Source organism: Athalia rosae, chromosome 1 (assembly GCF_917208135.1).
Source record: "Athalia rosae chromosome 1, iyAthRosa1.1, whole genome shotgun sequence".
NCBI classification, from domain to species: domain Eukaryota; kingdom Metazoa; phylum Arthropoda; class Insecta; order Hymenoptera; family Athaliidae; genus Athalia; species Athalia rosae.
In genome coordinates, this window is record NC_064026.1 from 32161380 (window position 1) to 32176898 (window position 15519).

General features: G+C 46.2%; 1 protein-coding gene across 2 annotated transcripts in view; it reads left to right on the top strand.

Annotated features, from left to right (window-relative positions):
* LOC105691546 overlaps positions 1 to 15519 on the top strand; it is a 97149-nt gene that overhangs the window by 38969 nt on the left and 42661 nt on the right. For both annotated transcript variants that reach the window (XM_048658366.1, XM_012410079.3), the window contains exon 2: positions 7505 to 7662. In XM_048658366.1, the coding sequence (XP_048514323.1) occupies positions 7575 to 7662 (88 nt within the window). In that variant the 5' untranslated portion in view covers positions 7505 to 7574. The remainder of the gene's footprint in view (positions 1 to 7504; positions 7663 to 15519) is intronic.

Consider the following 15519-nt stretch of genomic DNA (forward strand, 5'->3'; position numbering starts at 1 on the left):
CGATACAAACGTGAGAAAGGGTTGCCGTGTACACGCGGTATCCGGTTCGAAAAATTTATTTAAATTAAATACCTCGCACAATGAAAATTTACTCGTATTTACAGCGACCGCGATTTGTAAATGGAGGGGAACGGCAGCCGGATTCAATGCGCGTGTACGAGTATCACGTGATACGAATTCGAATCGAGAAGTAATCAAAAGCAAAATAGGAGAAATTTTTATGCCCACCCATTCAAGTATAACTTAACCGCGCGATCGCCATCATCCGCGCTGCCATTACGACAGCGGTCGTGGGTTGATTCGCGTTACGTTTTTCGCGTTCATCGCCTCCAATGGTAAATGACCGAATGAATGAATAAAAAACGAGCGCCGAGTAAATAAAAGCTCGGTACGGGCATGCACGCCGGTAGGTAACCGGCGCAATCAACGGCGCGAGTTTTCTATAGATCGTTTCACGGAAGTTTGAAAAAAGTGCACGCTTGATTATGATCTCCATTGAATTTTTTTTTTTTACTGAATTTCGCCGAGGATTCGCGGTGAACGAGATAAAAAAGCTGAAATTTTTAAGCGCGTGCAGCGAAGCGAGATTCCAAACTTTGAGGGTTTCTAGAAATCTCGTGGAAGAACCAAAGTATAGTTAATACTCAGCGAGTTTTAGACGACTTTACCTTAAAGTTAGTCCGCAGAAATCTACCGGTGCCTTATACACCCCGCTTCAACTTCGTTCGTTCGTTCGTTCGTTCTTTCATTCGTCCCATGGCCCGCTGCAACTTTATACACACTTGTGCAAGGGTGAACAATTCGGTTAGCTGCCGGTTAGTTCAGCTCGTCTTCTTTTTTCTAAGCAGCTGAAGAGAAGCTCGGATCGCTAGGGCCGAACGAGGCAGCGAACCGTCGCGTCGCGTCGAGGGGTTGCCTCGCCACGGGGATGACGGGTAGGGGGGGGAAAAACCCGTTGGGTCAAGTTATACCGACGTCATTTTACGAGCGGCGATTATTAGAAAACTTTAGATTTCCTCTGCTTTACGTAAACTCGACTCTCCGAAGACGCTCGTTGAACTCGAGAGACTCGTCGGAAGCGACTTTTACTTCACGCGTTTCGTGTAACGCAGTTCGAAAAAAAAAAAGCTCGTCGAAATTGAGAATTAGTTACCGGTCAACGATCCATCTTTGATTTCGTCACGCTCGAACTTTAATCCGTGAGCTCGGGCGCACCGGCAAACTCGTCGCCGACACACCGAGCAACGCGAATAGGTAACTTACATATCCGACAGCATCGTGAAATCGATTGAATATTTCATGAAAACGGTAATCATATACGGATAGTAGTTCATTCGACAAAGGTCATTAGTCAAACTATTTGGAAGTTGAAGTGGAAGAGGAAGTGGATGTGAAATGGCGGTGATCAGAGGCGGGGAGAATAGTCGCTCGACGATGACATCAAACGCGCGAATCGTTATTAGTTTATAGCGTGATATACATAGATGCATATGTTATTATGTATGCACCCACACTCGCGTACGACTACATATTCCAAATACATAATACTGTGCACCTGCAAAAGTTTGATTGTATCCCCCCGCGCGGTTGCGGACCATAGAATTTCGATGTCGTGCGCGTACGTACGTGTACGTATATCGTTATAATTCGAACGTTGTTATCATTATCGTTGTCATTGTTGTTGTTGTTGTTGTTGTTGTTGTTATCATCGCGTTCGTCACGATGGGCGAACGACGTTCACGTGACTTTGGAAATACCTTTGAAGAAACATTACGCCTGTAACTTGGAAGTGCATTGTTCGCGATGTTCGAAAGCCTTTTATTCACCCCGACGATCGTCGAATACGTAGCTGAGAAAAAGTCGATTACGCCTACGTGGAACTCTGACGAAGATATATAATGTATAGAAATAGGCGTCTGCTCACTTTCCACCGCTTTCTGTCCAGTAAATTTTTTTATCTTTTCCATTTCCTGTCCCAATTGTGTATCCGAGAAGTTGTTACGATTGTGAAGATTGTGAAAAAAGAAATTGAAATATAACTTTGAAATTTATTAACGTTATTTGGAACGCCTCGACGAAATTAGATCAACCGGCTTCGCGTAATTGCATATTTTCCCATATCTCGTACGTATAGGTACACAGCGTCTCTCGCCTGCAGCATCGCAACAAACTCCGTTTCATTATACGGAACTGGGAATAAGGATATAATTTATTATCTCAACTCGTCGCGAGAATGAGAAATTTTTCGAAAACGTGTTACAATAATTTCGACGGATGTAATGAAACGGGGAGAGAGAAGATTGAAAAGAGAATATTAAGAGATGAGGAACGGCAATCTTCGGCTTAATCCGCGTACCGAATCGAAAGCAACGCGGAAGAAGAGGGGAAATAAAACTCGAAGAGAGGCGAGAGAGCGAGGTGATAAAAAATCGAGGAACAGAAATCCCCTGTGCCGCGAGAGGAAGACAAAGGAAATTATACCGGTTTGTAGCCACATCGCACGAAGGTATACGTAAGAGTAGGTGGTCCGTGTGCGGCAACGTTCGTGCTTGCGGTTCGCCGTAGAAGGGATGAAGTGGAAGAGAAGCCGCGGCGCCGCGAGAGGGAAAAAGTAAAAAGTAAAAAAGAAGAATAAAGAAACGAAACGTAGAATGAACGAAAGAAATAGGGAAAGAGAAAGAGATGCGCGCGGAAGCACACCGAGATTTATTGAGAAGAGTTGAAAAGTTGCCGGAGGCAGAAGTGCCGGCGGAGACTCTATATACCGCCGAGGCGAAAGAACGAACGGACGACCAGAATGGGTTGGGTTTTGCCTTTCGGCCGTCCACTGGTTCCACGAAATGAAAAAAAAAAAAAAACAGGAGAGAAAAGAAGAAGATACAGAATCGAGATTTTTCCCTCGACCGAAACCGAAGATAACGCCCCTCGAGGTATCCTCTGAGATTAACTCACCCAATGATGCATCCTCCTGATGAGGATCCTCTGCTCAATAACTCGACTTCGCACGGTACATCCATCTATTCATCCCCCATTACCGCCTCCATCTCTTCATCCCAAAACCGTCCGATCTCCGAAGGAACTGCTGCAGGGTACGAGGTTTTTTTTTTTTTTTTTTTTTTTTTTTTTTTTTTTTTTTTTTAATTTCGGCGTTTCAACAGCCTTCAACGGATCGGAAAAAACATATTCGAGAAGAAAGAGGGCGAGGGGGGATCATCCCTGGTGGTGCAATTTCGAAGATTCGCAGAAATGAGGTGAAAGAAAAGTGGCGGGATACCGCCAATTCTCTTGACAATTTGACCTGGCGGTTCGCCAACCTCGCGGCCAGTCAATTCAACTAATCTAAGTTGCTTAGCACGATTTGAAACCCTCAGATTCGCTCTCTCTCTCTCTCTCCCTCTTATTCCTGTTCCTCCGACTCACCCCATTCCATCGACACACCGAAGTCCCTCTTCGAACAACCCGCCATGCTCGCCTCGTACTTTTATTTCTGTAAAACCGCAAGACGGAGATATTTTCGCTATTTGCCCAACGAATCCAAGAGAGCACGAAGACGTCGACCGTATGTATCGATCAAAAGGCGCCAAAAAAATTCGGGAATTTTTTTCAACAGAAATATCGTCGTGAGCTCAAAAAACAAACTCGCAATTAGCAGATATGTAGTGGCAAATATGCCAAGCTTTAGAAATGCGGTGCACTCGTGTAACAACGATCGTTTCAGTTTGTTTGGTAGAGGATAAATAAACAACGGCTCTCTTTGTGGTCCGATGTACATGCATATGCGTTTTTCACCCCCGGGAGGCGCCTTCCCCACACAGCACACAACGCGGGAAACGAAGTCTTTAACTTCTTTTCAAACAATTAAATGCCCTCCTCATCCGGTGTAACGCCACGCAACGGCGTACGAAGTTTTCCTCCTTTATTTTATTTTACCTTTCATTCATATCGTCAATTCTGGAATCCGTCACCGAATACACGAATTCCCGTCTACCTCCTTCCGGCCTGTTGACAATTCGCTCCGCGATACCATTTTTGAGAAAGGCCTCTAACTTGTGTAAAAAATCCGACACCCAGAGCACCGTGATCTTCTTTAAGCCAATCCGGTATCCGTGTACAAACAACGAGACCAACAAGAAAGGAAATGCGAAAGAAATAATGTCCCTTCGTTTCCGTCGCGTCACGCAACGGTCGGTGGGTAGATGTCGGAACGGGAGATGAACGAATAGGAAGCACGAGACGAGTAAGATAAGTATATTAAGTATGAGGAAGGAAGAAAGAAAGGAAGGAAGGAAGGAAGGAAAGAAGGAAGGCGTCGCGGCGGTGGACAGAGCGAATTTAATTTCTGGGTAACCTTACACCCCCAGGAGCTTATCCATTGTGCTACTACGGGCAGACACTTGATCGCAGGACTCCATTTGCGGTTTAGCATAATGGAAACCCAAGGCGAGGGATATTTCGCCCGCAGAACCCACCGCCCGCAATGCCATCGACGTCGAGCCACCCACCCATTCCCATCGGTATACGTATGTATGTATATCTACTGAGGTACGGAGTACATAATATATACCATATACGTGTATGTATATCAGACTCTACGGTGAATCGTTGGACCTGCGGGGCTCGGGTTTGCTCGACGCACGCACTATTCAGGGGATAAAAATAAATACGCCACAAAGATCGCTGCTATTACTTCTTCTGTCGGATAGAAGGAAGCGAAACGTCCTGCTCGCGTCTGGGAATCGTGCCCGTTTATCCTGACGTGGATGCCGGTGCTCGTGTCGCTCACAATAGACACGTAATTGTTCACGCTGCAGTTTCAGAAGAGACGACGCCCAAAGCGAAGCGCAAGACCGCCACGTGTCTGCGGACGAACACCGAACGTATCGTCATCTGATGAAATTGGAGAGATAGTTAAAAATTGCGAAGGTCGAGTTGACATCGGACACCCCATGTGGAAGGAGAAATGAAACGCGGGAAAATAATCCGGGCGAAAATTACTTTGGAATCGAACGGGAGGGGGGCTGGAGGTTTTTGAAGCTTACCGCGGGTACGAGGGTCAAGAAATAAAACGGAATTGTTTCTGATTTCCGCGTGTGGATCCACGGGTATATCCGACGTGTGCAAAGTTATGTATAGATTTTCGAATGGTCCGCATGTAACGTGCGGAGAAGGTTCGAGCAGTGAACGGTTAAGGGCGCCAGAACGATCGTTAGAGTTGATGTGCAATTTTAAAAAAGCTCTCGCTCGACGTAAATGGTTCCCCTATGCTTTTACCCCGTAGCTACCCAATGTAGAGAATCGGAGAGGCACCCTGGGCGCCTTAATCCAATCAGGAGGGGCTCGCGAATGATGAGTGTGATTTGTGATCCGTAAGTGTTACACATCGGTCTTCTACCCTTCTTTGCGCTAATTGAGGCTTGCGAGTAATTTAAAGTCCAATCGATTACGTTCCGTAGCACTCGAATGCATGAAGTCCTTTTAACTTTTTCTAAATCTCATCTCGAAGAGACTAGTCCTTTGAAAAAGTGGACGGAAAGTGAAATTTTCAAAGCAGATTTCACTCGAGCTCATTTCATTTTACTTTTTTTTCCGAGTCTTATTTCTCCGCATTTTCGAGTAATACACCTTTTTGTTACTAGGTCCTAGTCATCGCATTTATCCTTCGAAAGAATTTCGGAGAAACAATAAGAATTAATCGGCTCACGGCGGGACCCGTATTATCGAAGAAAAAAGTCGAAGAAAAGAATCCTCGTCAGATTCTCCGCGAAGGTGACGATGACGTAGTACTTCGCCGAGAGAAACATCATTATCTGGGCTGCCTGGCCGTATAAATATTCCCTAAATTAGGGTGCTATAAATCTTTGTTGGGCCGGGCGTATACCGGGTATAATGAATAACCGAAAAATTGGTCTAATGCTCGAGCGGCTGCGAATTCAGTGATTTAAGGTTGTATTTAGAAATAGAATTGCGGCGTAAAGAACAAATCGCTGGATCTACCGTTACAGTTTTCCGTTCTCCTCTTTGCCGTTATTTTCACGCTTGTTTTAATACCAAAATGTCGCATAATCTCGCATGACCTATCTGTACGGCAGATATTTATTACCGTAGGCAAGGTTTGCATTATTTTGCAAAGTTGTTAAGCTGGACAACATTAACCTTTGGAAATATTTTTTTCAAAGTCGAAAATAATTTTCAACCACAGCCCTCTCTCCCTCTCTCTCTGTCTCTCTTTGTCTGTTACCGTCGCACGTACTACTGTATTCGTTGACTGCGAATAAGAATATCGAAATACTCGACGAATACCGAGACTTTATCACGAATTCCGGTAGCTGTGATCTAGAGTCATTGTATAATTTTTATCCACAGGCGCGTAAATCGCTATGGACATTAAGCCAGCCGCGTAACGGTAATCGCAATCGTTCGCCTTGTTCGAGAAATACCGTGTCAAAAATAACACAGCTAATCTACGCGAACACAGAATTCTCGCTCATGGAAGGAGAAAAAAATTATCACTTTCCCGCAGCACTTTCAAATTTGTCTAACGGGTCGGAATTGAAATTGAAAATGGCGCGCGATACGTAATAGCGGAGGTGATGAAGTGGCGCTTATTACTCGCGAGTTAACGGTTCGGGATTTCTGCCCTCTTTCTCTTCGTCATCTCTGGTTATTTTACCGCGTGGAGGTGCGTAAATTTCGTGAGAAATCTCATCACTGTTACCTGCAGGCATCGCCATTCAAGAGCTTTTATTATGCTAAAAATGTTGCGATTTTAAATGCTAATTTAGCGTCGTCGTTTGATACCGACCTCCCTCTCTTGCTCGCCCCGAACAAAAAAAGGAATACAAAATGCGGTGATACTCAAAACTGACTGACTATTGCGGAGATGAAAACTCGATTTATTCAGGGTTGCGTATTTACATATTAGCATACCTTGAAAAGTGTAGACCTGAAAAAAGCATTTCTCTTTTATCCGGAACAAAAAAACTACCGAGAAGGCTTATCGAACAACAATAATGATAATAACGATCATAACGAAGCGAAATATAGGGAACTGAGAGCGGTCTTCAAAAGCTCCTTACGTTTCCTCGATATTTCTATTCTTTTTTCTTTTTTTACTTTTTTCTTTTTTTTTTTTTTTTTTTTTTGTACGTTACGTGAGTTCGAACCTTTTATACTTTCGTGTAATACCGTCCTGCTGGAACGTCGACATTTCCGGAGCTATTGACATTTCGATATAATTAAGCGGTGCAACTGGAAATTCAGCATCCCGTTAGCGAGATTCCAAAACCCATTGTATTATTCGCGTGGGCGAAAAAACTTGATAAAAATCAATCGTCGCTTTTTCCTTCATCCCTTAAAATTTGTGCCAAATTTCATCAATCCGTTAATTACGAGAAACGATCGGTCAGTTTTCAAGGATGACCGAAACTTGTAATTAGTCCGCTTAACTGTTCGTTTACACGAATGGTCCATTCGATTAATCCTCTTCAATTCCGTTCTGTTTCAGGCCGGGTGTGATGAGGGGTGTGGGTTAAGCGAAAGATCGCCTAGGTGCGAAAAGAGGAGTACGTGGAAATATGCCGCCATCTCTTACGCCGCTCTTCAGCCCATTGCTGCTATTGGTCGTCGCAGCCAGTACGAGGGCCTTCAACTCTCGACAAGAAGGTCAGCTCACCAACAATTTATTTGTCCGTCGTTCTTTGTTTTTCTTTTTCTCCGCTTTGACCTCCAAATTTGGTATCCAACTTATAGATGTACGATTGAAAATAGGAACGCGCCGGTTGCGCTCGGACGGGGGATAAAGATAATACGTAGAAACAAAAAAAAAAAAGGCAAGCTATAATAAGTGTGGCAAACTAATAATGAATATTATAATAATAACGTGAACCGGGTAATCGGCTCCCTTGATCCATTGTTAGGGTGGATTCTTTGTTCCCTAATTCCTACCCTTATATACTTTTCCGTCAGCTCTTTCTTTTTCTTCTCACTTTCTTCATTTTTCTTTACCTCCGTTCTCTCCCTTACTTTCCTTAAAGGCCAATTGTTACATAACGTGCGCTTACCGCGGCGTCGGTGCGAAAAATTTACACTCGTATACAAAATGTAGCCGCTGCAACACGCTGTGCTTATACCGTTTCGCCCGACTCCCTCTCACGCCGCCCCCGTGGTTGATTCGTACCTTATACTTCGCCCGGTGTATCTGTACGTGTACACATAATATAATTGGGCTTAAATTTATGCCCACCAAAAAGAACTTCTTTGAAGAAGCATTCGGGAAGGGCGCGGGGGTCGGGAGGAGAGTTCTCTAATCGCAAAGCAAATAAGACTATCTGATCGAATTTTAATGGTTACTTCGCGTGTTGAGGCCACGACCGCGTTACCCAACGTTGCGTTGCGTTGGTCTTTACCCTTATTGTTAGTGTACCGGGTTATTGGTGTATAATACCGCTTTCCCTTATAATACTTTCCCTACTTTTCTTCGCCGCCGTGCGCCGGGGCCACGAGGTTCGACAACATCTCGCTGTACGGTGTACGTAGTACCATGTACATACCTATATTCTCGTACTTGTGCTCCAGAGGCGAATTTACAGCGTATAAACACGGTGTCCTAGTTATCGCGTAACTTTTATTACCTTATTGCGGTTTATTGCCCGTTACATACGAGATACTTCCGTGTCGAACAGCGCTACCAAACTCTGTATTTTTCATCCCCCGGCGGTTCTTTTTCTTTTTTTCTTTTTTTTTGCTTCAGAGTCCCTCGTTTCATTAACTCACTCCTTAGGGGGCTTATCGTTGTGTTTCGGGAGCGATTCTTTTTTTGAAATATCTAAGATCAAACGTATCCGTCGAGCCGGTTCGGGAAAACGATCAAATTTCGGAATTCGATACCTTGTTACGAGAGAATAGCTCGCGCAGTCGATCCGGAGCAAAATCCGTTCTACTACAACCCAAAAGGGGTCGACATTTTCGAAAGAAAAATAGAAAAACGATCTTCTAATAACATCTTGAACTCGGAATGAACAAATTTTCGAATCCTAAAACCCGACGATTTCTGCACCGAAATTTCTACGGGAAATTGAGCTGATTTAAAACGCCCCAAGTCCCGCATTGAAATTGCCGACGTGAGCGGCGCGTTTCTAGGTATTCAGGGTTGTCTATCCGTCTGTCTGTTTGTTTCGTCTCTTCTATTCTTGTGCGTTGGTTCGTTCGTCCGGCGGGGGGGGGGGGGGGGGGGGGGTAGGTACTCGAAGTTCCACGGAAGCGCCGGGACCCCGCGAGCCGCGAACCAGCTAGAGAAATGCGACTGGCGTTTGTTACGCGCCGCACCGTTCCAAAAAGGCCGAGACTAGGAGGCATTTCGCTCGTCTATCTTTTCCCTTCACGCTCACGTCGTACGTCCGTATCCGTGTTGCGTCGGGTGCCCCCCCGTGTGGGAAATACACGCGTGTCGACCACACGTGTACGGGGAACGCAGCGGTTGAAGGGAACATCGGCGGAGAAGGGTAAACTATGTCAAACTCGCGTTTATTTGTCAGTTTGGCTCTTTGTTCGGAGGTAGTTTGTCGGAAACACACCCTATCCAACGTTGCGCGCGTAAAGTAGGTATCTGTACGTTATGTACGCCCCACCGAACAACTCGCGTCATAATGCGAACGGAATTATTTATGTTTTTCGAGCTCCCGGCGATGAAAATGGCTACGAAAAAACTGACGACCACCGAGTAGCGTGGCGTGGCGACGGAATATAAGTCTAGGGAAGCATGTAAAATCGATTCGACTGTTTGCGGAGTTAATTAGATCGATTTGTCGCGAACTCTCGAATGTATTCCGATTCCGGAAAGTCAATTAAAGCCGAGCGTTGCGGAGCTTTCAACGTTACGCTTTTCGCATTCTACGGGGTGGGCGCACCTAGAAACGCGCGCGCGCGCTTTTTGTTGACTTTGATTTCCTCTCCACGGACGGACACGGTGTATATTTTTCTATAATAAAGACGGCATACATAATTTAGATGTGTACGGAAAGATGAGGGAAAACTAAGTGGAAGAAGTTGACGGAGTGAAGTGGGTAGGTACGAGCGGAACGGAATAAAAGTCGGTTATTGATATTGTGGAGGAACTTGAGAAGCTCCTTTTTCTTTTTCTCCCACCTCCTCTTCCTCTCCTCTACACGGTGTATCAACTACGAGAAAACTGGTTTACTACGCTGCGGCGATACGACGTCGACGACAACGGTATGGGCATGTTTTAGGGAAGTTTTACGATACTTTTATATAGATTCCCGTTAAATAAACGTTACCAACTCCGCTAACTCTTCACCGGCAGTCAGTCGGTCGGTCGGTCGGTCGGTCGGTCTCTTCGCGGCAAAAGTAGAACTCGAACCGTCGAAGAAGAACAAGACGAAGAACAAGAGACACCTACACCCGCCGAACTAAAAGTGGTTATACTCCCGCCAACGACTACAACGCGTACACCGGAATCCCCGATGTACGAAAGGCGAACAGTCTCTCGTTCGTATCGCACCCACTGCGATCATGTACCCCCGTCCGCGACAATACGAGACAAAAATAACGCCTCGGCTTTGACGAGTTTCGAAAATTCCACGCTGAATTTCCCGCTATTCTTACGCCCCCCTCTCCTCTCTTTTTCCATCTTTCGGTGGCTCACCCCTGGTGCTGAATTCTCAGACGTTAGTTTTGTTACTCATTGTTACCGCCTGCCTCTACCGTGGACCGTTTATCTTTGTACATACCGACCTTATTCTTGGACGAGATGACGAGCGTTGCACGGCGAAGAAAAGCGCCCGACGACCCGGCGGAAATTTCGTTACAACTCCCCCTCCCCCTCCCCCCGCCCCCCGTCCCTCCTCATTTCTCCTCAAATTATTTCCAGTTTACAACCGAGCAAAAAGCTCTTCGAACCGATTCAGCCGGCGAAACCGGGTCGAAAAATGGAAAGGAGCTTTTTCCACGACGCCACACCCCGTGCGTCCGATAGAAATATCGGAATCGATAATTTTTGTTGCCCCGATCCGTTCCAGACCGTTAGCTTTGTAATCACGTATACGCCGAGTAATTAATTCCCAGTGACTCGTTCTCGTCTCTTTTCTTCGACCAACTACCGGGCTATGTACCATGATATAATATACAGATATAGGTGTACGCGATGGCGAACGTGGCCGCATATAACTGTAAGAAACGAGCGAACTGCGAGCAAAGATTTATCGCTCTATATATTCCACTAGCTTGCGGAGGGTCGTATAAATCATTCGAAAAAGTTTCGGATAATAAGTTTTCTTTAGCTGCCGTTCGTTGGATAGGATATATACATGCCTATAGTATAATATACGTACCGCGGTGTACGTGTGTATACCCGTTGAGCGTTGATGAAAAAAAGGGAAACACGAATTCGGGAGATGAGGAAAAAAGGGAAGAGATGAGCTGGAAGGATGCTCCCTCGTTAATATTTCGAATAGAAATATCAAAGTTTCCTCTCTCTCTATCTCTCTCCCTTTCTCATTCCGTACAAAGCTCGCGTTGTCTCCTTCTCTTTTTACCGCCGCCGTTTCGTGTGGAATCGAAAAAGGCGTTACGGTATTTGAGAGTGATGTATATCGTGGACCTACGGGTCCTACGCTATGCGCCGGATACGTATATGACAGCGAAAAAATTATCCTACGTTGAGAATATTTTTAGAGCGGTAAAAATAATTGCACGACATTCACGCCCCCGTCCGCACAGTCGTCGTTATCGTTATTACCGTTATCGTTATTATTGTCGACGTTGTCGTCGTTGTTGCAACCGCGATACTTCACCGTGACCGATATCGGTGATGATTCTGCGGTTTGGCGTTCATCGGTATACCAGAAGGTGAACGTAACGAAAATATGAATAAATGGTATATTCTACCGAGGAGTCAAATAATCCTTCCTCTCCTTCTAATCTTGGTGGCGTCTGAGCTTCTGGTTGTCGTTGTCGTGTAAGTTGTGCCACCCAGGCGAGTAGCGAGGAGAGACAAGGCGCCGTAACATATGGTCTATTAGGACTAATAATAGGTAGGAGAGAAGCGAAGCCGTCGCTACGGCGTATAGGATAAGTCGTCGGCGCGAAGAAGACGAGGAAAAAAAAAAAAAAAAGGTCGGAGGGGAGAACAAAAAAGAAAGGAGGGAAAAAAATATTCGAGCAAATAGAGTCGGTCGAAAAGGAGAAGTGAGGAGAAAGAATGGAAGAAAAAAATTGGAGAAAAGAATAAAGTGAAACGAAAGACAAAAGATGTCGGCTCGACGCAGCGAGACAGCTTTAAAGCTCCGCGTTTCTTATACTTATGTACTTCCCTTATACGCGCGGAGCTGGCAAGCGGCAAGCTACGCGGACAGTTGCGTTCATTATTGTTATATATCGCTCGCAACAAGCCTTGCGAGAGCGCCGGTTCCACCGTCTCCTCCGCTCTCATTCTTCGTCTTCTTCTTACTCGGCTCGTTTCGTCTCATCTAATCTCGTCAGCGCCGCCGAGGTGATTAAATCTCGGACAATCTCCGAATCCCCGCGCCGGCATCCGAAAGACCACGTCCTTGATCATTCGACGTGTCGCTGGAAGGCGAAGATATTTTACCTCGTCGTGCTCGCGTGTCTTCGCGGAAGTATATTTGCGAATTGAAATTCTTTTCCATAGGTGCGTCCGTCTTCGGTGGTTGAAAATTAAGCTCGGCCACCACCGGAATGAGATTCGGCGACCGCGGAGGGGTGGGGAAAAAAACTACATTTCGAAAATCTTTTCGGCTGTTGGTTGCACATGTGGGTACGGTTGGTGTAGAAACAAAAGGGGCGAAGGAAGGGCGAAAAACCGCTGTTAACGAGACCGGGAGCAATAGCAGCGCCGGTGGCGAGCCGACGTTCGTGTTGCAAAACCGGGAGAGACGAGAGAGCGAGCGAGAGGAAAATGTAGAGAGAAGAATAAAGAGAAAGAGACGGTTCGCCGCTTTACGGCTTTCCATTTCGACGCCATTATCCACCCTCGGTATTACGCTCGGTATTCCCGTATTGTCGCCCTGCGTTGACACTCTCAAATTTTTAGTGAAAGCACACCACCCCCCACGGATCAACCCCCATACCTCCGAGTCCCGCTACAGTCAACGATTCCGTCATACGAAATTATTCAAAACACGTCACTGCGCCGCATACACGGAAAAGAAGGGCGCGTTTCCTTTTTCGTTCCTCCGGTTCGCCGGTTGACGAAAAAAAAATAAACCAAAACGCTCGAAAACCTCTTCAATTAGTTGTCTAATTGTGAGGAGAAACTATCGAGAGATTTCCACCTCTCGATTACATCAAAGAATGAATTTTGCGAATTTTTGTTCGATCTTGTTTCCGATTCATTTTATTCATTTCTGTCCACGCGTGGAATAATCAGCGCATCGTACCGCGGATGCTTCGGCGAAGTATTTAAAGCATTTCACGTGTTACGTATTCAACGTTTTCGCTCATTTTCCCTTCTTCTTCATCCCGCAGTTTTTCACTTCTCGCGCGCGTTTGTCCGGGTGCGGAATATTATATAATAATAATTTCCGAGCGGTTCGTTATTGGACGGTGATTTACGCTGTCCCGAAGCGGTATTTCACATCTCCGACTGCTCGCTGCTTCGGAATTTATCGAGGGGACTTTACGCGGAAACTCGCCAGCTTTCCTTACATCGGGATACCTTACGGCTTCAACTCACTCGCCATTACGTCAATTTCCACTCGACGAACATTCGCCCACTCACTGCAATCCCCGTAGAAACAACGCCGGATCAATCGTACGAATCGCATACGTATACGTTGTCATCGAGCTCGTTATTGCGAGCTTCTACTTTGTGCCGATCGATCGAACTGCACCGGAGAGAATCGAGCGAAAACCGAGCGGACGAACCGATACGGACGCGTGTCGCGTGCCACAGATTTTATTACGTTCAAAGAGGTCGTGAAAGTTTGAAGGCTTTCGAAAATTGATATCCCGAATCGGTTAGCCGCTACCGCCGCGGAGCTTATTCGACGCGGTCCGGGTCTCGGTGGATCGATTCGTCGCGTCATTCGCGGCGTTTGGCCGAGGTCGGGAATCGCACGGTAGTCCGCACCGCGTCGTACGATAATTTTTCGTATTTTTATTGTCGTAATTATCCGAGTTTAGTATCGGCAATAAAGGAAAAGCCGAGGAAGTCGGCGCAGGTGCTGCACCAGAAGCTCTCGCCGGGCTACCCGGCTAACGAGCATCTAGATAAAACACCGAACCGTCGTCAGGATTAATTAAATAATTAAAACGCGTAATTATCTGGGTACACCCGGTAGGTATATCATAAGATAAGCTCGGGACACCTTTGCCGGACGCTATCGGAGTTTCCCATCGTACCGACCCGGTGATTCACCACCGACCCCTAACGACGCCCCGGATATAAATGTTTTTACCGCCAAAAAATGAATGCTTCGTTAATATTGTCCGCGGTTTTCGCAGGCGAATAACAAAAAGAGATCCCTGAAGGAGTCGGTATGTTTTCAGACGTCGTTTCGCCGTCGTTCTCTCTATTGTTCGAATTCGGAATTATTGTTTTCAAAAAACGACGAGTTCGATCGACGATAAAGCGATGGCCGTCCGTCGAATATATCTCGAGAAATCGGCTCCCCACGGGTTATAACGACATCCATACGGCGGTACGAATGCACGGACTCTACCCACCGGCATGTACACGTGTACCTCGCCCCGAGTTCTGCGCCGGTATCGCGGCGATGCGAGTCGCGGGGTTTCCACCCCGGCCCCTTCTTCCTCCTCTTTTTTTTCCATCATTTTCTTTTCAGTTTTACAATTTTTCCACAACCGCCGCGCCGTCGACGCGTCGCGCGGGTAGACAGACATCTGGCGCACCTGTTTCCCCGAGGGGTTCGGAAAAATCCTCCTCTCCGTTCTATTTTTTTCCTCCGTCCATTTTCCCCTTTTTTCGATTTTTCTTTCATTCGATTTTTTTCTCTCATTTCGCGATTGTACGCCGTATAACGGGAGCGGCGCAGCATCACCGCCACCGTAGCGTCATTGCCATCCAGTACTCGGATTACGAGTCATACGTCAGGTTCGTAACGGCGTGGCGGGGCGTACGGCGTACCCCCATTGACCGAAGAGTCCCAAGGGTTGAGAGGGGAAACTTTTAGACACTAATGCGAACGCTAAGTGATAGATAGACGAATCGAATCCATTACCCGGGCTTCGCGAATTTCGCTATTTTCAACTGCGACTCTAATTCTATTCTTCAGACGGCTCGCGCGACGGAGAGATCCTCGCAGAAACGATGAAAATTAATGGAAATCGGTCTGGCTGTGGCGCGGAAAATTTAGAAAAAACCTCACGCGACGCAACAATTGACGTAAATTGGAATAACAGCGGGCGCGCCTCGGTAGAATTAGTAGAATTAGTAGGATTTGGCGAAAGACGTAAGAGAAGTTCTGCGCCGTAGAGATTATTCGGATAATACGCGGGGATATCCCAAATGTAGGTGCGAATATC